At 46.9% G+C, this 22,681-nt stretch overlaps 2 protein-coding genes across 2 annotated transcripts in view; both read left to right on the plus strand.

The window, feature by feature from the left end:
* Positions 1 to 618: 618 nt before the first annotated feature.
* CSUI_001590 (uncharacterized protein) lies at positions 619 to 3,602 on the plus strand (the record flags this gene model as incomplete). Its single annotated transcript, XM_068061795.1, has 3 exons — positions 619 to 1,447; positions 1,928 to 3,099; positions 3,258 to 3,602. 3 exons carry the CDS (start codon positions 619 to 621, stop codon positions 3,600 to 3,602), a joined length of 2,346 nt encoding a protein of 781 aa, XP_067926229.1.
* Positions 3,603 to 7,701: 4,099 nt separating this feature from the next.
* The window catches only part of CSUI_001591 (guanine nucleotide exchange factor in transport amine-terminal), a 28,032-nt gene continuing 13,052 nt past the window's right edge, over positions 7,702 to 22,681 (plus strand). The window contains exons 1-4 of the mRNA XM_068061796.1: positions 7,702 to 14,465; positions 14,890 to 19,737; positions 20,534 to 21,912; positions 22,418 to 22,606. Coding sequence (XP_067926230.1) covers positions 8,997 to 14,465; positions 14,890 to 19,737; positions 20,534 to 21,912; positions 22,418 to 22,606 — 11,885 coding nt within the window. The 5' untranslated portion in view covers positions 7,702 to 8,996. The remainder of the gene's footprint in view (positions 14,466 to 14,889; positions 19,738 to 20,533; positions 21,913 to 22,417; positions 22,607 to 22,681) is intronic.

The raw sequence follows: 22,681 nt of genomic DNA on the forward strand, positions 1-22,681 counted from the left end.
AGGTGTAAGGTGGCAAGGAACTCGACTTAGCTGACTTTCGATAAACAGTACAGCACTCGGTCGCTTCTCAAGTTGTTCACCCTGGCGTTGTCAAACACGCAAGGTTGCTGAGGTGGCGTACTACAAGTGAGGCGGCTATACGATTCCGTAAGCAAGTGGTTTGTTCCCTTTCTGCTGTGGATTCGGTTTTCCATTGGCTCGGCGTCAATCTCTCTGGAGACTCGCCGAGGTTGTCGCAGCCGTGTCCAGCAAGGACGGTACGCTGGGTATGAGAAGCCCGGTATCCTTTTGTGTTCAGCAGAACGTTCAGCTCGCACTTGTTCTGTTGTTTTGTTTAAGTGTCATCTCTGGCCTCCTAGTGCATGCTAGCGACCTTGAACCCACAGTACCGAAGCCCTACCGCGACCGTGGCCCCCCCTCTGCCCCCCCGGTTCCGAACTTGACAGAACACACACACCAGAAAACAACGAATTACACGTTATACCTATGCTGTTGTCGTAGCTAGGTTTCTGTCCGGCTGTCATCTAAGAATGACAACCGTCTTCAACAGGTTCCGTATGGGTGGACTCCCGAGGCAAACTTGGCGCCCTGTCACCGACGCCAAAATGAATGACGATCATGGCAGACGAGGACCCCGTTAAACGTCGCCTGCTACAGCGAGCACTCGACCCCACAATACCTACGTCTCTTGAGTCCATTGCCCCGTCTACTGTCACACTAGAAGCTCGTTTCACTGTCGTGTACGAGACCGATCCGGGGGGGCCTAGTTTCCACGTTGGCTTTTCCGTTCTGGATAAACATTATGACGGAGGTTTTGTATCCGGGTGGGATGTACTAAACAGTACTCCAGTCACGGACCCCCCTCCTTTTCCAAGTTCATCGTCTCCCCGAGCAGAAAATAGTAGCCGACATCGCGTGCAGATATCGAAAACGGTAACAACTTTTGGCGCGCCTGGAAACGCGGTCGAGGAGGCCACTCAGCCCCCATCTGGAGGCGCCAACCCGACTCTTCGAACCACGGGGTCATGCGAGGAAAGTCAAGGTGATCGAGGCCGCCAGATTATCACTGCTTCTACCAGTGTTGCCGTGGAAAATATTACCTTTTCGTGGCCATTCTGTCAGCAGGTGGCAGACGAGGCGCTGCTGGTTACTGTCAGTCGCACCGATGAAGCTCTCCCGCGATCCGCTGAGACTCCCAAGCCGTCGTCGGCAAACCAGCGTGATGGAGCGCTCGCGAAGAAAGGTGCAAAGGGGGATGCAACAAATGCCAGCACCGCAGGGACAAAAGAAAAGCCCAAGCAGAAAAACCCTAAAGAAGTCAAAGCACTTCCAGTCTTCGAAGTGTCTCGCCGGGGCTGTATGCGTATAGGAAGCATCCTTCTCCTATCTGATGCAGGGTGTATCCGGTCTCCCACCACACTCAATGCACACATCGAGACTCTAGAAGGTGGGCCTCGCTTACAAGGGACACACCGCAAAGTTTTGGAGCTGACGGAAGGAAACGGGCCTGAACCAGCTGACGTACGCAGGAGTGGAAGCATGCTTGACACGTCAGCGCTTCTGCATCGGGACACAGGCACGTACGCAGATAGCCAAAGAGCTAGTCACATCTTCCTATGTTAGTTTAAACGGGATCACCGCAGAACATATATCCGCGTCCCACAAGATAGTACAGTACAGGTCCCGCCTTTGCATACACGAAGCGTGACTGACATTTTTGAGCTGCAGGACTCAATGGCATGAGTGAAGTTTCACAGAAAGAATGATGTAGTCAAGAGGACATACACCTGTTAGTGCAATCCCACCTCTGCCCTGGTCTAACAGCTTTCACATTAGCCACATGTGCAAGATCTGCAAGACTTGTGCCAGGTGAGGGGAACAGTCAGCAGTTCACACATGTCCCAGATCCTATTTCTGACATGTGCAGGCCTCAGGAGTTTTGAACTCGAGCTTTTCTGCTCTCAAGCTCCCCTGACACCGACACTCCGGAAACTCGTCAATCCAGTTTGTCTCACGTTTGTGGGAGCGCAGCGGGTTCCGATGGTTGCTGTCCCATCTCGGACAACACCACGGAGACAGGATCTTGCAGCAAGCGAGTCCGCCTCTGTGCACGACAGCAACCACAACGGGGGCCTCAAGAATGAAGCAACTGTTACGGTACCCCCTACGGCATCCCAAAGCAGCAACCGAGGCCACCTGGCAGCTCATGTTGAAGCCAAGTGGTTTCCCGACGTCAAGGTGGCAACTCCGGCACGGGCATTTGTCAATCCCTCCGAAAGCTGCGCGAATGGAGTCAAATGTGGAGACGTGACGTGGAACCACGATATCATTTTGTTTTGGGGACCTGCTGTCGTGAATCAGCTCGTTCTCCGTCAGTTTCTGGAAGAAGTATCTATCCCAGTTGAGCTTCATGACCAAGACAATCTCGCCACCCAAGACGAAAGGCCAGCGTCAGCGCCTCAGCCCCCTAAATCAGCTACCGGATCACCGGTGCAAGGGAGTAGCCAAAGCGGTGGTTCAAAGCAGGCTCGACCCAACTCACCCGGGACTGCAGCGGGGACCTCCGCAGTAGTCACGTCTCCACAGGGGAGGTCTGGTGCCCCTTCGACCACGTCTACAGCAGCTGGGAGCAAGGGAAGTCGCTCTACCAGTAACGTTCCTGCAACCGGTCAACCGTCACCGCGGGTAGGAGGGGAGCAAGCAGGGGTAGCGCAAGGAGGGTCGCATTTGCCAAAGCTGTCCTCGCCAGCGGGGAAGCGCAAACAAGCGACCGGCCGAGAGGATGACTCTGGAGCCAACTCCTCGGCAAAGAACGTCCGACCACATGGGATAGCAACCTTCTGGCTCGACGATTTACTGCGTCACGGACTGAAGTCTCTAGAACTGACCTCCGACGTGTTCCCCGTGCTGGGCACTCCGGCTGGCGGCCCCGCAATCTTCAGAAACGAGTCTGAGGCCAAGCTGTTCGCGGAACCAAACGACAATATGACGCATTTGTTGCCAGGAAAAACTAGACGTGTTTCAACGAGATACCTCGACTACGGCACCCAAATTACCCTCCGAGTGCGGCTCAGCGAAACCATTCCTACGCTGTCCGAGATATATCAACTCGACAGCAAATGCGCAGATGTAAGCCTCCATTCAGGTGCAAGCATGCATGATGTTATGAATGAGCGTGTGGGCTTTCTCTCTCAACACGACAGGCGCCGGCAGGTATCCTGTGTTGCGCCAGGGTGTAGGGTCCCGTCTCCGGTCATCTCGGGACGCTCTTTTCGGCCACGAGTGCGCAGGACGAGCAAACAAAGGTCGCGGAGGCCGAGGGCAAAGAAGCGACATCGAAGAGGGAAGATCTAACAGTCGTAACGACAGAGAAGGTCGATCTTTCTTCAGTCTACGAACCGTTCAGCTGTCTCGTTCTCTTTGCGGACCCTAGCCGAAAAGCGACGATCCAGAAAATTACCTGGGAGATTGATAGGCGAAACATAATTGCTATGAAAGTTGAAACAAGCGACGCGCTTGCTTTAGAGGTGCTTCCGCCGAACGATGCTGCGAACACAACCCACGACGTCCTTACGGGATTCGTTCTTTGCGACGAAAAGTAAGGACTCCGTACTGTGAAAGGCATTGAGTTCGCCACACTGGGTCGCTTCTAGCCATGGCCGATTCGGAACTGAGCGTGATGTTCCAATGTGACGCTTCTGAAAACGCAACCAGCAGTGGCCAGACGGCAGCTTCATGGGGGCGCCCCAGCACCTTGGGCCGCCTGCGAGCGCGCCTTGGAACAGCGTAGTCTGACACCTCATGCGAGTCAGTCAAATGACACAACACCATCAGGACTTGCAGTCGGACCTCTTCAAAGCGGGCCTATCCAAGCGATAGTGATTATTTATGCTAGTGCTAGTCTGCGATGTGATTCTACTCGCAGGCACCACCTACTCGTAGTAGAGGGTTTGAGGGAAGGCAGCTTGGCGAATCTGGCAGAGTTTGTCAGAAAAGAAATCAGCACAGGGCCAACGTGCTTCAGACTTCTTTACAACTCTCATGTCGGCTTTCCGGAAAGAAGCTACACGGCCTTCAATCTGCAAATCCGATGGATTTTTCTAAGAACGGCTATCGAAACCCTGTTGGTCTCCCTTAGTACCCTAGACAGTTCCACTCTGGAAGCCCGACTACTCTCCAAAACGTTGGATCAGTTGGCCGCCCTGACGCGAGTGAAGCGGATGCACGACGTCAAAATGCTCAAGTGCCTTCCATCGCCGACGGGTCTTCTCGTTCTCAGCCACATGCACGGGGACAACGAAGCACAAATGGTACGCTCAGGCAATGCCTGCATCGCGGATTACCGCGGCACCGCTGTCTACGTACACCCAGCAACTACGCACGTAGATCAACTCAAACCATTGAGCTGCATGTATGTAAACAGACTTCTTGTCATCGACTAGAAAGGAGCGTTAACTTGCAGTTCTTCCCCTCCGAGCTTGAGAAGCGTCGGTCAGGGCTGCTACCGCGGTCGAGAGTTGCCTTAGGCGGTGGAAGGACATCACGAACTACTACGAATTTCTTGTTTTTGTCAAGCGGAACCTCTACGAGAGGCAGCACTTGCAAGGAGACCTTTGAAGTCTGTCATGAAGAGGCCATTTGAGTCGAAGGCAGACGGGACTGTTGATTCTATCACTATTAATTGAGACTGCGTTATGATACCGTGCAACCTCATTCTTTTCAGGAGCAGCAAGACGATGGTCACCAGGAGGACCGCACACAAGACCAAAGGTAGGAGAAGCCTTTGTGTTTATTTGGCTTTAGAATTAGCAGCAAGTAAGGACCAAGTAACCTTGAGTTCTCGGGGCCTCTCATCTCTGTCGAGAAACACTGGGCTCCAACAGGCTGTGAAATTGGAGCCTGATGCGGACCTTCTGTCTCTAGGCAGCGAGAATTCTTGTCAAGTGATTCGAATGATTTGGACAGTGCTGGTCTATTTCTTGAGAAAGGTGAAGTAGAGTGTTGTATCCCGTGTCGTGGTCGTGATAAAGCACAGTTTGAGTGCGACAACACTGCGAGCAGTCGTTTGCACGGAATTGACCAGGAAAAGAAGGCGCCCATGATGCTTGGTTTTTTCCCCCTTGGTTTAACAGGAGGCTTTCGCAAGCAACAACGACTGGGCGGCGCTCCGTGACATTCGCAGTTGCGCTCCGATCTATCGCGGATCCTGTACAGCAGAATCGGAGTACAGTCGTACTCCATGAAGACCTTGAAGGAGGGGGCACTCGCCATGGCTGCAGTCACAACAAACCCTTCATTGAGAGGCTGAAAAAGCGAGCCAGATCCGCTCCTGTTGATATGATTCGTGCAAATATTCTTGCCACTAAAACGGCAGCTAAAAGGAGAAGCGCCGGCTCGACTACATCTTCCGGTCGCCAACCTGCATGGACAGTTTTTTCGCCTCTAGGATCGGTGCAAACATCAGCCGAGATGGAGAAGGATAGCCGCAGGTCCACAGGCCCCGAGAGATTGACGCCTGGAAGAGTTGATTTGTCTATTAATAAGAGAGAAGGTGGTGAAAGAGAACAGAAAACAGACTCGCGCCCTCCATGGCGCTTCCCCGCACCCAAAACCCCTGCAGAATTCCGTCGAGTTGGAGTCGGTCTCCCAGAGGACAGACTTGAGGAGCTCATGACCCCGTGGGAGAGCAAGGCTGACGCTTTATCTCCCTGGGCACGCACGACCAGAGAAGAATCGTCACCAAACAATAGATGGAGTGATTCTTCTGGGTGTGGGTTCAAGCCAACAACATCAGCTACACTCTCCAACGGACTCTTCGGGCCTAAGAGTTTCTTTGAGTCCGTTCACTATTCGACAGAAGCGGCTGCAGCTGCCGTCACCGCAGGAAGGTCATCTCCCTCCTCGAAAATGACATACCAAAGTAGACGCCGAAGAGAAACGTCGAGGAAAAGCTCGTCTGTAGAATCAAACACTAAAATTGCAGATCTCCATTTCCTCAATGGACACTCGCATTCTAAGCCAAGCAGCTGCGCTCTTGATCTTCTCCAGGATTGCTTAAGAGACCCACCTATTAAGCTTGGCATCAACTTTGCCAAGAGGAAGGTACCTTCTTACCTTGTCGAGAAATATGGGCCCTTTCAACCAACGAGTACGATCCCTCCACTTAAGCCGCTTTCTGCAGATGAACTAAAGGCCAAAGCGGATCCTCTAAGGCCTCCGACTGTCGTGGAACTTGATCCTTGGTCACATCGGTATAAAATAGCCGTCGAAGGAGAAGGATCGACTGGCGTCTTCAAAAGGAAAGCCTGGAGAAACCCCGGTGACGCGCGCGTCACCTACGTTCGTTCAAAAGCGGTAGAAAATGTCGATTTTGATCGCTATCGCCAGCCACTTGAGTGGCCTCCACGAGTGACAGACGCCAAACTTCAGGCTCTCCCTATCTCTGAGGCAGAGAAAACTCTTTATTCCGCCAAATGGAATGTGCAGAGTCACACCCCATGCGATGAAGTGTCGTGAGAATGATTCGGCCGAAAGATTTCCCCCAGGACAAAGCAAAAGAAAAAAGACTAGCAACAGAAGTTTCTACAAGATAGTCGTCTTCTCCGCAAAGCTCAACCGTGGCAGCGTCCTTCTCCACGGCCTCTTGTGACCTCCTCGTACTTGTCTATCTTCGCGTTTTGTTAATCCCGTCTTCTCTACTCGAGTCGTGCAAAAGAAAGGGGAAGTGTGCAACAGTCCGGCAATGAGTCGTGTTTGAAGATGAGAGGAAAATGTATCCATCTCGAGGTACTATGGAAGTGTTTCTGGTGCCTCCCGTATGCCAGTCATGATGTTGCAACCCGATGCACACTCGGTCCTGCTTGGGCACGATGTCTCGTACTGAGAAAGCTCCCCTGGGAGATGACGGCTCATGGCTCTTCAACACTGACGTCTAGAGAGTAAGGTTTAGTCGTGATGGGAGTAGGTGCTGAGGCAACAGGTCATCAGTAAGGCATATAACATGGAGCTTTTTCGATGGGAGTTGAAGAAACTAGGCGTCTTAGTAGACTTGCATCGGTTACGCCTGTGAGATCAACAGACGACTTTGGCTGAAGATGACACGACAGCATCAGAATGAGACGGGGAATGGATAGGAAGAAAAGGGAAGTCCTTACTCTCTTTCTTCGCCTCTTACTTCAGCAGAGATTTTTCGTAGACACGTGTGCCCTCTCCACCCTTTTAACTGCAACGGAGCTAGCTCATATACTCTTCACTTTTCCTTTCTACATAGCTAGCTGTAGGTAGAGGCTCTACTAAACATTCAGCTATCCATGAATCTGTTTACATCGAAGAAGAGACATACCGAGGTCGACTGACAGAGGAGTATAGATTGATTCTATCGCCAGCCGCTCGTTGTAGGAGATTAAAGCGCAAGCGAACACCTCCACCTGTATTAGGGGTGGACAACCCAACACAGATGACAATCCGGATGAAAAGAACCTCTCATGACTTTCATCAATAGTAGTAGTAGTAGCACACCTTCCGGTTTTCTTTTCAAGACGGCGAAGTTAAGACATGTTTATCTTGTTTTACATGCATGCACACATGGACAGAGAGGGAGAGATTCAGCTGGATGAGAACGGGAAGAACTCGCCGAGCTCGAGTAAGGAGGAGAGATGAGAGTCTTCTTCTTCTTTTTCTACTTTCTTCGTGCGACATTGAGGGAGATAACGACGAGCTTTCCGTCAAGCCTTTCTCTTCTTAATAGACTCAACACTTCTCGTAATCTCGCGATGGTCTTGGCGCTATCTATCTCTGAACTTTTTCTTGCTCGGGGAACTTGCTTCCTTTTCTGTATTCGTAGGAAGATCAGACAAGAGAGATATAGAAATCTTCCGGCTTTTTCCAAGGTGAACTTCAGAAGAGTTCATCTACACCGTAGAAGGTTGTGTATTCATCAAAATCTTTTCTTCTTAATCGTCTGTGCGCCTGTTGTACGAAGAATCTTTTTTCGTTACAATCGCCTGAATTTGTTGCGTTAAGTCTTATTCAACAAGAATGAGCCTGTTTTCCCCTTCATATGAGAAAGGAAAAGTCTTGTTTTGTTCTTTTGCTTGTGTCGGTCTTGACTTCTTTTCGTCTTCTTGTTCTTCTCTTTCGTCTTCTCTTTCACGCAGTCTTCTTCTTCTCTTCTCGCTCAAACGCCTAAGCTTGTCTTCATAACGTCGCCTGGTATTCCTCGAAAGGAAGGTGTCCTCAGAGGTCACCTTCTACGGCGACGTCTCGCTAAAGAAGAAGAAGCAGATTACAAACAAGTTTTATATCACGAGGAGCTCACCCTGCAGATGACAAAGGACAGTGAAGGGACTTTTTCATAGGCTGATGTATATTGTCTTCGGCGTCGTCTCAGAATGACTCGAAAACTCACCTCCTTCTTTTTCATCATGTTGGAGAAGGTCTGCTCTTTCATGTGATGAGAAAAAGTCAGCAGGATCGACATCCCTGATTGTAGGGTTACTCAGGAAAAATGCGAGGTGTATGTACACTCCACTTTCCTGCATGTTTTGAGGGGAGGAGGATGAGCGGATTTCGACTCTTTTTGTTAAAGGAAAAAGGCTCATCTGTAGAGGCGGTTTTTTCCTTCAACCCATCCTTTGTCTCCCCCCAGGTCTTTCCGATCTGAAAGAGAGTCTTGTTGATTCCTATGTCATCACAAGTCCGATAAAGAGGACATCCACATGAAACTCCATATCTGGCGAAAGAAAAAGAATGTAGGACGCTTTCTTCTTAGGTGTACATACACCTGAACTATTTCAACTCTTTTAAACTCCCTCTGTCCCTCCAGCAGCCTTTTCTATCTCTTCTCCTCTTTCTCCTTGACCTCTCACGTATGGCCTCTTCATTGTCAGCATAGCCCTCGTCCTCATAACTAGCAACTCTCTCGCACTCCTTTCATTCCCTTCAAACGCTCTTTTCTCCCATCCCCTACCCCCTCACCTTCTTCTTCAGTCGTCACCATGGAGGGAAGAGAAACTGACCACCCAACTTCTTCTTCTTCTTCTCGAAGAACTTCCCTTTCCTCATCTTCATCTTCTCATCCATACCCCCTTCCTTCTCCTTCTCCTTCAGGTGATAACACCGAAGTCATGCCTTCCAGCACATCTTCTTCTTCTCCTCCTCCTGCTGATCTCCATCCACATGAAGGAGAGAAGAGAGTGAAGAAAGTTCAGCGATCTGTCATGACGATAAGGAGATCATTAGAGGAACTTTCTTTACTCCAGTCTCGATATACACGTCTCTTAACTCGAGTGCTCATAGCTTGCCAGACCATGGAAGGCGATCTCCTAACGTTATGTGCGGAGAGTCGCAAGAAGCTTCCTCAACTCAAAGAAAGAAGCGAACGGGCTTTACTTCATATCCAAGTGTATAGAGAGAAGGCCGAATCGAGTTTGAAATCTCTTACAGAAGCCATTCTCTCTTCTCAAGAGAGGAGTCGGCGTGAAGAAGTTCATCTAGCTGAATCTGCTTATGCGGTTCTTCAGTCTTTTCCTGTTAAAGAAATTCTTCTTGTCGCTTCACATGCAGTTAAAGTCCCTCTTCTCAAGATCTCTCTCTTAGCATTATCTCTTCTCCAACGTCTCCTCACAAGCCTACAAGGACCCCTTCTTCTTCTACCTCCTCATCCTGACGAAAATCTTCTTCTACCTTTCCCTGCAGCTCTCTCTTCTCCTTCTCAAACTGCTGCTCTTGCTCCCTCCCAATCTAGATCTACACCTGGAGATAAAAAGCATGAAGAAGAAGAGGAAGAAAAAGGAGAATCTCATAGGAGAGACAGACGACGACACCAAGAAGGGCAGGTAGAAGAAGAAGAGGATTCTTCTCCTATTTCGCAGTCTCATAAAGGGGTGTCGCTTGATCACCATGAAAAGCAGATTCACTTCTTAGACAAGGAGATCGAAGAAGATGAGGAGGAGGAGGAGGATGAAGATGAACTCTTCTCATCTTGGGATGCAGAGATGTTTTTCTCATCTTCCTCTCTTTCGTCTTCCATCTGGCTAGGTAGACAGGAAGATATCGACATGTCGATTTCGAATGTGTTACTTCTTTTAACGATCTTGCAAGATCTCCTTCTTCTACATCATTCAGCGTCAGGAGGTGGAGGAGGGCGGACAGCTCCTTCAAGCAGCCCTCCTGATTCTCACTATCTGACAACCGTCGATCTGAAGGTTCTTCAAACAGCTCTTCTACTCTTAGCTCCTGATTCGGCTGTCATTGCAGATGAAGAAGTTGCCTATAAACTCGTCTCCATCTTCTTTACTCTCTATCAACTCAATAGTACTCATCATCCCACCTCTCATCCGGCTCATCTCCGTCTAGCCAGTCATTCTCAGCCCTTTTCCTCTTCTTCGTCGTCCAGTGCAGCTAGCGGTTCGACAGGAATGCTGACGGTGAGGAGCCCAGGGCCTTCAGCTCCTTTTGCAGCGTCACCGTCATCATCATCATCATCGTCAACGTCTACTTTAACTCACGTGGCTTCAAACAGCCTACAGGCCAATGCGATCTTCCATACTGCATGCGCCGCCATGATCCAGTTTGTCTCCTGTCTAACAGATGCAGCGGCTCGAGAGCTGCACTGGCAGCATCAGCTAAGGCAGAGAGAACTACTCGAAAGAAAAAGAAGACAAAGAAGAAAACAGAGACGACGAAGGGAACTTCTTACATCGACGAAGATGGTCGTGCATGTGTCTTCTTCGTATGCGTCTTCTGTAGATACACCTGAAGGTATTGAAAGGAGAAGTTCAAGAAGAAATGAAGGAGGAGGAACAGATGAAGAGAATGACGAGAGCGAATTCCAACTTCTTCAAATAGATCCCGTTACGTTTCATGCTTCAGAGGTTCTCCTGACAACCGACTGGATGGTCCCTTTGAGAAAACTTCTTTCTCTTCCTTCTGTCTTAGGAGACAGCGAAGGAGACATGGAGACAAGTTACAATAGGTATGGTGAAGATACAGAAGGTCTCTCTACATCACGGTCTAGCTCTTTGCCGAGACCTGGTACCATCATGAAAGAGAAAGATGAAGAAAGGTCTCCTGGCACGAAAGAAAGAGAAGAAGGACAAGGTGAAGAAGAGAGCGGGAGTCGTTTCTCTTCTTCGCCTGAATCTTTACCTTCCTCTTCTTCTGAGGTAGGAGCAATGAATGACAACAACGAAGGAGAGATGCAAGAGACGATAAGAGATGCTACGTCAACCGAATCTTCTTCTTCTTATAAGAGAGGAAGAAGAAGAAGAGATGATAGTAAGGAGGATGGTGCGACTGTATTACATCAAGTCCATACAGTTGAAGGAGCTGTACATACACTTGAAAAGTTTCTTGCGGCGTTGTGTCAGAATTCCTGTCCTTCTTCAGATCTGTTACCTCAGTTATCTTCTCTACGAAACACGAAGAGAAGCTATAGTTCCAATCGAGGCGACTTTTCCTATGGTGATGCAAAGAGATTCTCAACGAAGAGCAAGAGATCTTCTCCTGGCATGTCTTCATCTACTCGACAGAAAGAGCCCCGATCAGCAGATTCTCCGAGACAAGGAGAGGAAGAAAGCAGAAGAGGAAGAACAGAAGAGGAAGAAGAGGAAAAGAAGAAGAGGAGTGAAGAGGATGAAGAAGAAGAAGAGTCAAGCCAAGAGACGAATCAGGGACATACACAGTGTTCCGAAACTAAGAAAACGACAGCTGATACTACCTCCTCCTCCTCCTCCTCTCCCGCATCTTCTTCACGTCCTTCTTCCTCATCGTCTTCATGGTCTTTATCTCTTTCAAAAACGTCCTTCTTCTTTTCTTCTTCTTCTTCCTCCTCATCGAAAGGTGCTTCAAGAGGAGAAGGAGGAGAGAAGAAGAAAGGGCCGACGTCTACTACTACTTCTACTACAACTACTGATCCCGATGCCAAAGAAGAAGAGGGTGTCTCTTCATCTACTTCATGTGTCTCTTCAAGAAGACAGAGAAATTCTGTTGACTGGCAGAGCCTTCCTCTGATGCCTATAGGAGTGTCGATGCATCTGTTAGAGACATGCATCGACCGCGGGCGACATCTCTTTCTGAAGAATGGAAACCTCATGAAGACTGTGAAACAGGATATCTCGTGTGTTCTCTATCATCTCTTCTCGAATCATGCTTTTGAGTTTCCTATCGTGATCAGATCTCTCCGTCTCTTTCTTCTTCTTCTACGGCTCTATTCTCCTTTTCTCCTCAATGAAATACATGTTCTCCTTCCTATCATCTTACGGAGAACCGACGCTGATGCTGCTTTATGGCAACGTCTAGCTGTCTTGGAGACTCTCTACATCATATGCACTCGCCCGGCTCTTGTTCTTCTTCTCCTTCTTTATCCTTCTTCTTCTTCTCTTCTAGGATCTTCTCCTGCTTCATACTCCTCTTCAGGGCAGAGCTCCGATCTCAAAAAGACACAAGGAGACGTCCTCGTCTCGTCAGGAGATTCTGTCCTCTCGACAACCCCCGTGTCTAGACATCAGCTCACTGCAGCTAGCCATCAGAAGGACAACAGTAGGGGTGGTCAACTAGAGATAGAAGAAAAAACTGACATAGACAACCCAAGAAGGGACCTTCCTCATACCTCTCATAATAGCCATACTCTTTCTCCTTCTCTAAACGGTTCTTCTTCCTCTTGTCCTGACGATGGTAATAGTGATCTTCCCAATTCTAGTCAGACACACCAGCACGACTCTCGTACCCGTCCTTCGCATCTACTCGCACCTTCTCATCCTTTCCTTACTCCTAAGAAAAACCCCAAGAAAGTCACAGGTCACCTCTCACCTTCTTCGTCTTCTTCTGCTTCTTCTTCTCTCTTGATTAGTGTGGTCGAAGCCCTAGGGAAGTGTGTACATCAGGTATGTTTCACGGCCGCTCTCGATTCATCGAAATCGCCTGCAGCTTCGTCGGGCTATGGAGGAGAGAGAGAGAAAGGAAGTTCCATCACAGCAACAGGAGGAGAGAGAGGAGGAGGCGGGGGAGTTTGTCAGCATCGCCTGATCTTCACGACTCTTTCCTATCTTTATCAAGATAATACGGCAATGAATATGGTAAAGGGATCTAAGGGCGACAGGAATAGTAGTAGTAGTAGTAGCTCTACTGCTGGTGGCTTAGTAAAGGGAGCAGGAGGAGACGGAGGAGGTCATTCTAAGGCGAGCTCCTGTCTCTTTCGAACTTCTTCTTGTTCTTCTCCTCTTATCCTTCCTATTCTCTTTCCTTCAGATGGTGTGTTGCTTTTTCTCTCACAAGCTATCGAGCATGCATTTATTACTTCCTATAGAAAGAAAGAGCTTCTCTCCCCTCTCTCGTCTTCTTCCCTCGCCTCGGAAAAGAAGAAAGAAAGGGCTTTCACCTCTTCTTCTCCTCCTCCTATCACTCATGAGGAGGAAGAATCTTCCTCTTCGTTCTCTCCTGGAACACCCTCTTCTTCTTCTTCGATGGAGGCGTGTTCTTCTTCATTGTCTCTTCCTTCTACATCTCCTTCACCTGAGAGTATTGCATGCTTCCTCAGTCATCTCGGTTGCTTCGGTGGACTCCAAGGGAGAGGAAAAGGCGGAGAAGACTTAACGCCTCTCTCAGGTGCCGTAGCATCTGTGATCTCTTCTATCTTTCATAGAAGAGACACATTAAGAGAGAGTCCTTCCTTGATCAAATCTTCTTCTTCTTCTATCTCTCACCCAAGAAAATCATCATTTTCTCTTTCCTCCTCTTGCTCTCTTTGGCAGAGTCTTAAGGTCCCTAGACGTGTTGAAGAGAGAGAAGGTCAAGAGTCAAGTAGAGATAGGAAGTGTATTGAGGGATCTCGAGAAGATGAGGAAGAGGAAGAAGATGAGAGAGAAGGGTTTGCTTTTAATCCTCACTTACTTCCTTCTATGCCTTCTATTAGGTGTCATTTACTTGATCAAGCGTCAGATATCTCGACAGCTGCCGTAGGAGACCAACAGGCCCCTCAGACGTCTCCAAGCTCTTCACCTTCTATGGCTATCTGCTTATCTTTGAAGGGTCTCCTTGCGATCGTTGATTCCTTGTATATCATTTCTTTCTCGCACCAAGATCCTCTCTCTTCTTCTTCTCCTCCTCAGAGAGACAACAGGCCTGTCTCTTATTCAGGAGAGTCTGCTTTTACTCCGGGGAGAAGGAGATGGAAAGAGAAAGAAGAAAAAGAGGAAGAACAAGGAGAAGGAATGAGAGAGAAACAACATGGCGGGTATAGAGGAGAAGAAGAAGAAGAGAACAGAAGACAAAGAAAAGGAGAAAGAAGAAGATATGAAGGTGTTGATAGGCGGGAACAAGGGAGAGATATGATCAAAAATCTGATGAGTGAACTCTTCCATAGAAAGACTTTAGCATTAGGACAAGGAAAGGCAGGAGGCGGCTATGGCGAATCGCTTCTATTACCACAGCAGCAGTATCTTCCTCTACCTCTCACTCGTTATCAGGTATCTACTCTCATACTCCACTCTCTACCTACCTCTATATACAGAGATGTACATACGTATCTCTATCTCTCTTTAATCTATCTATCTATCTATCTTTATTCTATCTATCTATCTTCAATCTATCTATCTATCTTTAATCTATCTATCTTCTATCTATCTATCTACCTTCAATCTATCTATCTTTGATCTACCCATCTATCTATCTATCTTCAATCTATCTATATGTATATCTTTATAGATAGACATAGGTTACATGTATCAGTATATTATGTAGACGTATGATATATGTATATATACATGGCCTAGGTATAGAGAATTGTTTGGACGATACTGACGTCTTTCTTTATCTTTTTTCTTTTTGTTCTTTATCTGTCTTCTCCTTCTTTTTCTTCTCCTTCTTTTCGCCTGGCTCGTTTCTTCTTAGGCTGCATGCAGAGGGCTGATCGGTGCATGCTGGGGTTCGGTTCTCTCTGCTTTGAATCTAGTCCTCTCTGCTGTTGCTGCCGCCTCTTCTTCTTCTTCATCTCCATCTCTTCCTCTCTCTCTCCATTCTTCTTCTCATTTAGGTGGAGAGTCTGTCGTTCCTTCTTCTTCTTCTTTATCTTCTCCATCTGGAGGGGTTTCTGTGAATGTCTATCATCCCCATCATCTTTTACCTTTGATGCAGTGCATACAGAATCTTATCGCTTTAACTTCTTCTTTTCGGCTTGAGGCAGCTCGGGTGTCTATACTTCTTTGTCTGGTTCGTTTTGCTCTTCCCTTCTCTCCTGAAGGGCGTGTCTCCTCCTCTTCTTCTTCTTCTTCGGTTTCGCAATCTTCGTCACAGCAGCCTGTTCCTTCTTCTTCTTCCTCTTCTTCTTCTTCATCTTCTTCTTCTTCTTACTTTCTTCTCGTGGACAATCAGCTGATCCCTGGTGAATGGGCATCTTCTACAGGCCCTTCATCCTCTCTTAAGTCAATCCATGTCTCTCTCTCAGCCAACCGAGATCTTTCTCGATCTCTTCATCCATCAGTCTTCTTTCCTTGTTCTCCTTCTCCCTTGTTATTCTCCCCCCCCCTCCTTTCTCAACCTTACAGCCACTCGACTACTCATCACACTATGAAATCTTCTTCGTCCTATAATCCTTCTTCTCTTCCTCCTCCTTCATCTGAAGAAGCCTACGGAGAAAGTAGGAGAGAGGGTGGATTAGGAACCACTCCTTCAGGACCCGGAGGAGGTGTATATACACGATCTTTCAGTGTATCTACACTCCCCTCGAGTGGATTAGGAAATGTCGCAGAGACCTCGTCGTCTTCTCCCCAACCCCATCTCGTACATTCTCATGGAGGCGATGATTCTCTTCTTCTTTTACCTGAAGGCTTGACGTCTCTTTCTCTCTCATGTTTCACGTGTCTTCTATCGATATGTGGAATGTATGGGAATATCTTGGGAATGAAAGCATGGATAGCAGCCTTAAAGGGTCTACAAATTCTCTATACTTTCTTAACGACAACTGGGGGTTTGAAAAGCTCTCTCTTTCTTCAGTCCAAGGCCTTTTCTTCCTCTTCTTCGTCTGCTTCTTCTTCTTCAGGAGGGAGAGGGAGAGACTCCTTCGCTGCAGGAGAAGAAGAAGAAGTTGTGGAGGATGAAAAGAACGAAGAGAAGATGATGGGATGGATGGGAGACACTACCATCACCACTTCTTCTTCTTCTTTTCATCGTCATAGAGGAAAGAGAAGGGGGTATGAGAGGCTAGACGTCTCTCGTGATTTGGTCGACATTTTAAGCTCCATTATGCGGATAGCTGAACTGAATACAATAGAAGTAGAAGAAGAAGAGAAAGAAGATAGAGATAAGGAGAATGAGTCAACAAGAGAGATCAAAAAAGACGGAGCCCATGAAAGGAATGGGGTAGACGAAAGAAAAAGATATCTTCAGCATCTGACTGGCAATTCTTCTTCTTCTCTGTATGAGGGTGGGTGTCTGCACGAGCCCTGTGTGGATCTCTTTGATTCTTTATGGACATATAAACGAGAGCAGAGAATTCTCAACCTTCTATCCGAGATAGATCTTCTCTTTCCTGCGCATTCTAAGGGGAAAGACGAAGAAAAGAAACCGAAAGAAGAAAAGGATGAGAAAGACGAAGGAGAAGAAGACAACCCAGAGCGATTCGATGATCGACGGGCTATATGCGAATGGCTGGAACATCTTCTTATGATGGATAGAAGAAGAAGAACAGGAGAGGAGGAGGAGGAAAAAGAGGAAGAAGAGCAAGAAGAAGATCGAATAGAGAGAGAAGAGAAGAAAGAAAAGAGTCAAGAAGAAGATGAAGATGGTATTTCATCTAAGAGACTACAACGTTGGTTTCTCCTCGGAGAAGGCGATCTAGGACTGCCCGACTGTCCAAGCTTTGATAAAGAGACTGGCGATCTCTCTTCTTCTTCTTCATATAAGACTCGAGGAAAGAAAAAGAAGAAGACAATGGATGTGTTTTCCTCGATCCTACCTTCAGCGAGAAGTCTTTACTTTCTCAATGTCTGTCTGAAGCTCCGTGTAGAGACACTGTCTCAAATCAAGCAAATAAGAGAGCAAGAGATTGCTTCTTTCTCTCCTTCATCTTTCGCTTCTCGAACTTCTCTCCCACACGCGCCATCTCATCTTTCTTCCTCTCAAATCATAGCTTCAAGCAGCTCTTCTTCTTCTTCGTCTTATGGAGGAGGAAGATCAGGCATCAACAGTAATACTAGTAGTAGTACAAGAATCCTATCGTTTTCGCCCGGAAGAGCCTCTTCTTCTTCATCTTCATCTCCTCCGTCAGCTAATGTAGGGACAGGGGGAATAGATGGCTGCTCTCCGTGGACTCAGATTTTGGACCGACGTTATTTCTTCTATCATCGGGAGATCTTAAAAGGCCCTCCTTACGAGCAAGAATCGATTGTCGCCCTTCCTTGTTTCGTTCATGCCGTTCTTCCTACCCCTTGTGAATTTTCTCTGTATCGACACCATCAAGATCTTCTACTACGATTAGCATCGTCTTTATCTCTTCTCTTTGACTTTCTTTCTTTATCTTTAACAGAACAAGGTCTGCAAACGCTTATTTCTTCTTTGAGCGAAGCGGCTCTTCAGTCTCATCTTGATCTTAGCCAAGATCAAAAAGAGCCGTTCTATACACATATGGCGATCGAACACAGTCAAGGTCCTCCAGGGAAGCAAGTCGCGAATTCTTCTTCCTCGTCTCTCTTCTCTCAGAGAAGGCCTGACACGTCTTCTCCACCCGTCTTCCTCTTCTCCTCCTCCTCCTTCCAATCTAAACCTTCTGAAGACTCTGCTGGGAGTCTCTCCTCCTCCCCCCCTTCTTCTCTTTCTCCCTCTCTTCCTTCTCCATCTTATCCCTCAGATCCTCCTCTCATTTCTTCTTCTTCCTCTTCTTCGACAGCTCCACCGTCTCTCTCTTCTTCTTCTTCTCTTACATCGACTACCGGTACAACCCCTGGTTTGCGTCCTTCTTCAGTCTCTCATACGTCTTCCGAGGCGTCAAGTCATCCCCCTTCTCACCTAAGTCAAGATCCATCTCTTTCCACGGAGAAAAGAGTCGTCTCTTCTTCTTTTTCTCCCCCTCCTGTTACCGTTTCTCCATCTGCTTCTTCATCTTCTCTCTACTCCCCATTAGGTCTTTCTCCTTCTATCGGCATGAACGTCTCTTTGGAATCTGCCTGGGATAAAGCCGAGAATCATGCGAATGAAGAAGAAATCTCAGATTTCCACCTAAGTAAGCTCATGGAAATCTCTCTTTACAATCTCTTTTCTTCTTCCTCTTCTTCTTTCTCTTCTTTTATATCTTCTCCACCTGTCTCGTCTTCTTCTCCATCTGTAAACAGCTCTTGTCTAACGAGGAGCCCTTGTCGAGACTATACAAAGTCGATGATACAGGGGGGGATCTTGTCTTCTCTTATATGCCTAGCTTCGTCTGTGAGCCAAGGAGGGATCCAAATCCGAGTCCAAGCCGTCACATCTTTGTGTATAGGAATAGAGTTTCTTCTTCCTCTCTTGCGATCTATACGCTATCTTAAAGAAAAGAACACAAGAGACTTTCTCTTCTTTATCGACAGTCTACGAGGAGTTCTACAACTTCAATGGGAAACAAAAAAGAAGAAGAAGATGATGAAGGCTCCAGAGAGGAGTGGTAAAGAGGTAGACGGTCTACAGAAGCCACATCAAGCAAAGAGGTCTCACGGGGGTGGAGATAGACAAGATCAAGACGGAGAAGAAGAAGAAGAAGACCAGGAAGATAGAAAGGAAGAGGAAGAGAAGAAGGACATAGAAGAAGTCGGTTATGATAGGAAGAAAGAGGAGGAGAAGAAGAAGAGGAAGGCGGCTATCTCTTCCTCTTCATTCTCTTTCTCTCTTCATGGGATAAGAAGAATGAATATGATCTATCTCCTGGAAGAAGAAGAAGACCAATCTTTAGCCTTACATCCTCTGTGTATTCTCGCGATTTCTCCTTTCCCAGAAGTCCGTCTACGTTCTCTTCTTGGCTTGAAAAGACTTGTAAATCGAAAAGGAGATCTTTTGCTTCCTTCGCCGTGGGATCGCATTCTTCATACGATCGGCGCATGCGGACAACAACAGCTGGGAGATAGCTATCTCTCCTGGCAATCCACTGTACATACACTTCTTCTTCAAGAAGAAGAAGAGGAAGAGGAGTTCGCTTCTCAGCAGGTTCTCTTTGGACAGAGGGAGAACGAGAAAGGAGAGGAGGAGAGAAAGAATGGTATGACTTCTCCCCATAACAAAGAAAAAGAGAAAGAAGAGAACGAGAAGAGAAACGAAGATCTTTCAGGTGTATATAATACGCCCGGTAGAATGACAGGGGCAGTGGAACATAGCGGTGGTCTGCGGGGTGGGAAAGACGAAGAAGAAGGAGATTTCGATTCTCTCTCTCAACAGAGAAGTCCAGGGAGAGAGAATGAGAATCCCTTTGATCTAGATCATGATGAAAGGATAACAAAGATGAGTGCGGAGACGGGTCAGGAAGGCAAAGACAAAGAGGAGAAGAACAAGAAGAAAGAACTGATCCGCGGAGATTTTGAAGAGACGAATCGCATGCAGCAGACTTCTCTTGCAAAAGAAGGATTGAAAGGAAAACAAGGGAAGGAGAAAGAATCGAAGAAGATGAGAGTTATGTCGACGCCACGACAAGGAAATGGACTGAGACTGGAGAGAGAAATGAAGATTCTCTTCGCTCTCATTGAAGTCCTCGTTCAAGATTTCGCAGAGGATATTCCTCTCAGTGTACGTACACCTCACACAGACCAAGGGGCTCAACTCACAATAAGCAACAGGCTCCTTGTTCTCTCTTCTTTATCTTTCTTTCATCCCTCGGTTTCTCAGAATCCTTTCTTTCTCTCGAGTTTAGAAGTCTTACATTGGCTTAAAGGTCGGCTCGAGTGTGACAAATTCTTCCTCCTTCATATCGGAGAGACCAAATCATCGTCTATATCTATGCATGTATGTTTGCATATACGTATATATATATATGTATGTATGTGTATGTATGTATGTATGTATGTATATGTGTATATATATATGTATGAATGTATGTATGTATATATATATATATATGTATGAATGTATGTATGTATATGTGTATATATATATGTATGTATGTATGTATGTATATATGTATGTGTATGTATGTATGTATATATGTATGTATATATGTATGTATGTATGTATGTATGAATGTTAATGTGTATGTGCGTATATGTATGTCTATACATGTCAGTGCGTCTATAGACGTATGTGAACACTGGACTACTGTGGCTTGCAAGAGCCTTTGCTACGCGCATATCTCCCTCGCTTCCCTCTGTTTGATTAGCAGACCTGTCTCTATCATCTTTCCTATGAGCAGGATAGACATTCACGTTGATCTCCTGTCCCCATCCCCCTCTTCGTACGATCCTCCCCGACATCTCCGTGCTATCTTATCTTCTCTCCGTGTGTCTCTTAGTGTCTTCACCTTCTTCTTGGTTGTCTTGCTCTCCCCTCTCTTCTTGTCTTTTCTTCTTCTTTCGTGTTGCTCTTGCAGCCTGGCTGGCGAGTCTTGAGCGCATGCATAGCAGCATTAGGAGGGTGTGGAGACCTCGGAGATTCTAAGGCTTTTCAAGCAGTGGGATTTCTCTGGTCCCTCGCTGATTCTTTAGGAAGAAAACAGAAAGAAGACAGAAAACGAGAAGATCACCTTCTATCCAACGACGCACTCAACTTTCACGACTGCTTAGGAACTTCCTCTTCTTTTTCTTCTTCTCTATCTCTATGTTCATCTTCATCTTACCTACAGTCGATGTGTTCTTCTTTCTCCTCTTCTTCTTCTTCGCCTTTATGGTTTGTGTCTCTTGAGAGACATCCCGAGTGGGTGCTCGAGAATCCCCTAGCTTTTCTACATCAGAGACAGAGACAAGCAATTCTCTTGCAAAGCGACCTCTCACTTCATTCTTCTTCTACAGAAGAAGGAAGGAACGAAGGAGATCTTCGAAGGAAGGGCGAGTGTGTTGATGGATCATCTCTTTCTTCTTCTGTGAAAGAAGAAAGGCAAAGCGAAGAAGAAGAAGATAACGAGAGAAAGAGAGACCGACTTCAGCAAGGTTGCCCAGTAAAGAGGAAGCCGAGGGGGTTGTGCGACGAAAGAGAAGAAGGAGAGAGAAAATTCAATCAAGAAGACAAGAATAGATCAACTGAAAGACTGTCTTCACATGGAGCTGAAACAGAAGAAGAAGAAGAAAGAGAAAAGTGGGGTGAAGCGAAGAAGAAGAAGAAAGAAGGCGGCGAGCGTCATGAGGTAGCAGAGATGAGAGATAAGGAGGGAGAACAAGAAGATGGAGAAGAAGAGAGCGAAGAGAGGAGTATGAAGAGAGATACATTTCCTCTTTTTCTTTCCATGATTAAGTCTTCTTTACTTTCACGTATGGCTGTGGAGGCTCTATGGAAAGAGCTGTTCATACACCTGAGACTGCTAGCTGTAGACGCACGTCCTGAGGTACGTAACTGTGCTTTAAGAAGTCTGACGAGTGCTGTACGTACACACGGGTTAACAATTCGACAGCCAACGACTTTCCTTGCGAAAGTGAAAGAGGAAGAAGAAAGAGACAAAGATCGACGAGAGAAAGAGAAGAACAACACAATGGGGGAAAGGAAGAAGGCAAAGGAAGAAGAAGAAGAAAATGGAGAAGAAGAGGAAGAGGGAGCTAATGAAAAGATGAAGAAAAGAAAGGGTCTAGGGGAGAAAGATACACATGCAGACCAAGAAGAAGATGATGAGATAGAGGAGGAGAAGAAAAAGAGTGAAGAAGAAGAAGAGAGCAAAGAAGGAGATGAGAATGTTAGAGGGAAATGTCAAAAAGAATGGAATAGAAGCAAGAGTCGTCCCTTCAACGCACAGACTCAACAGCATGACTGGGCGTGGGAGGGGTATGTCAGAATAAACCTTCTTCTTCTTCTTTTCTTCATTTTCTTCTTTGCTCTCTCTTCAGCTCGTTCGGAGTGTAGCTATGATCAGACCCATAGCTCGTGTGTCTATTCAGATACCTGTGTGTATTTGCGTATATAGCCAAGTATGTACAGATAGATTGAATGTAGGTAGACAGATAGATGAATGATAGATAGCAGCTGAGTGCTAGATAGATTGATAGATAGATACCAGCTGAGGGGACTGATGTGGAGGTCGCAGAGAGGTGTATATACACCCCGTGTCAAGGCTTCATCATATAGCATAGCAACAGCGGGCAACACAAGCGACTACAAGATATCTTAGAGAGACGATTCTAGACACCTTCATAACTCTACGGACCCGCGCTTATTATATTCTCTTTACATTTACCATTCTCTCTTTCTATACTTCTCTCTCTCTATCTCTCTGTTTCTGTCTGTGTCTGTCTCTTTGTTTCTTTGTCTATCTGTGTGTCTTTCGTCTTAGGTGTGTGTTGAAGATTGTAGTGGATACGCTTAAGGACGTTTACGCCGTTCATTCTCAAGTCGTCTATGAAGATCAACAGCGGCAGCTGGTCGATGTTTCTTCTTCTTCTTCCGATTTCTCTCTTTCTTCTTCTTCTCCTTTCAATCCCTCCTCTTCTTCTTCATCTCCTTTTCTTCTCCATATCCATCCGTCTTCCGCAGGCAGCTCTTCGGCTGACGCAAACAGAGACCCTCCCACCTTTCCCTCTCACTCTTCTTCTTCTTC

Source organism: Cystoisospora suis (assembly GCF_002600585.1).
Source record: "Cystoisospora suis strain Wien I chromosome Unknown contig_642, whole genome shotgun sequence".
NCBI classification, from domain to species: Eukaryota; Apicomplexa; class Conoidasida; order Eucoccidiorida; family Sarcocystidae; genus Cystoisospora; species Cystoisospora suis.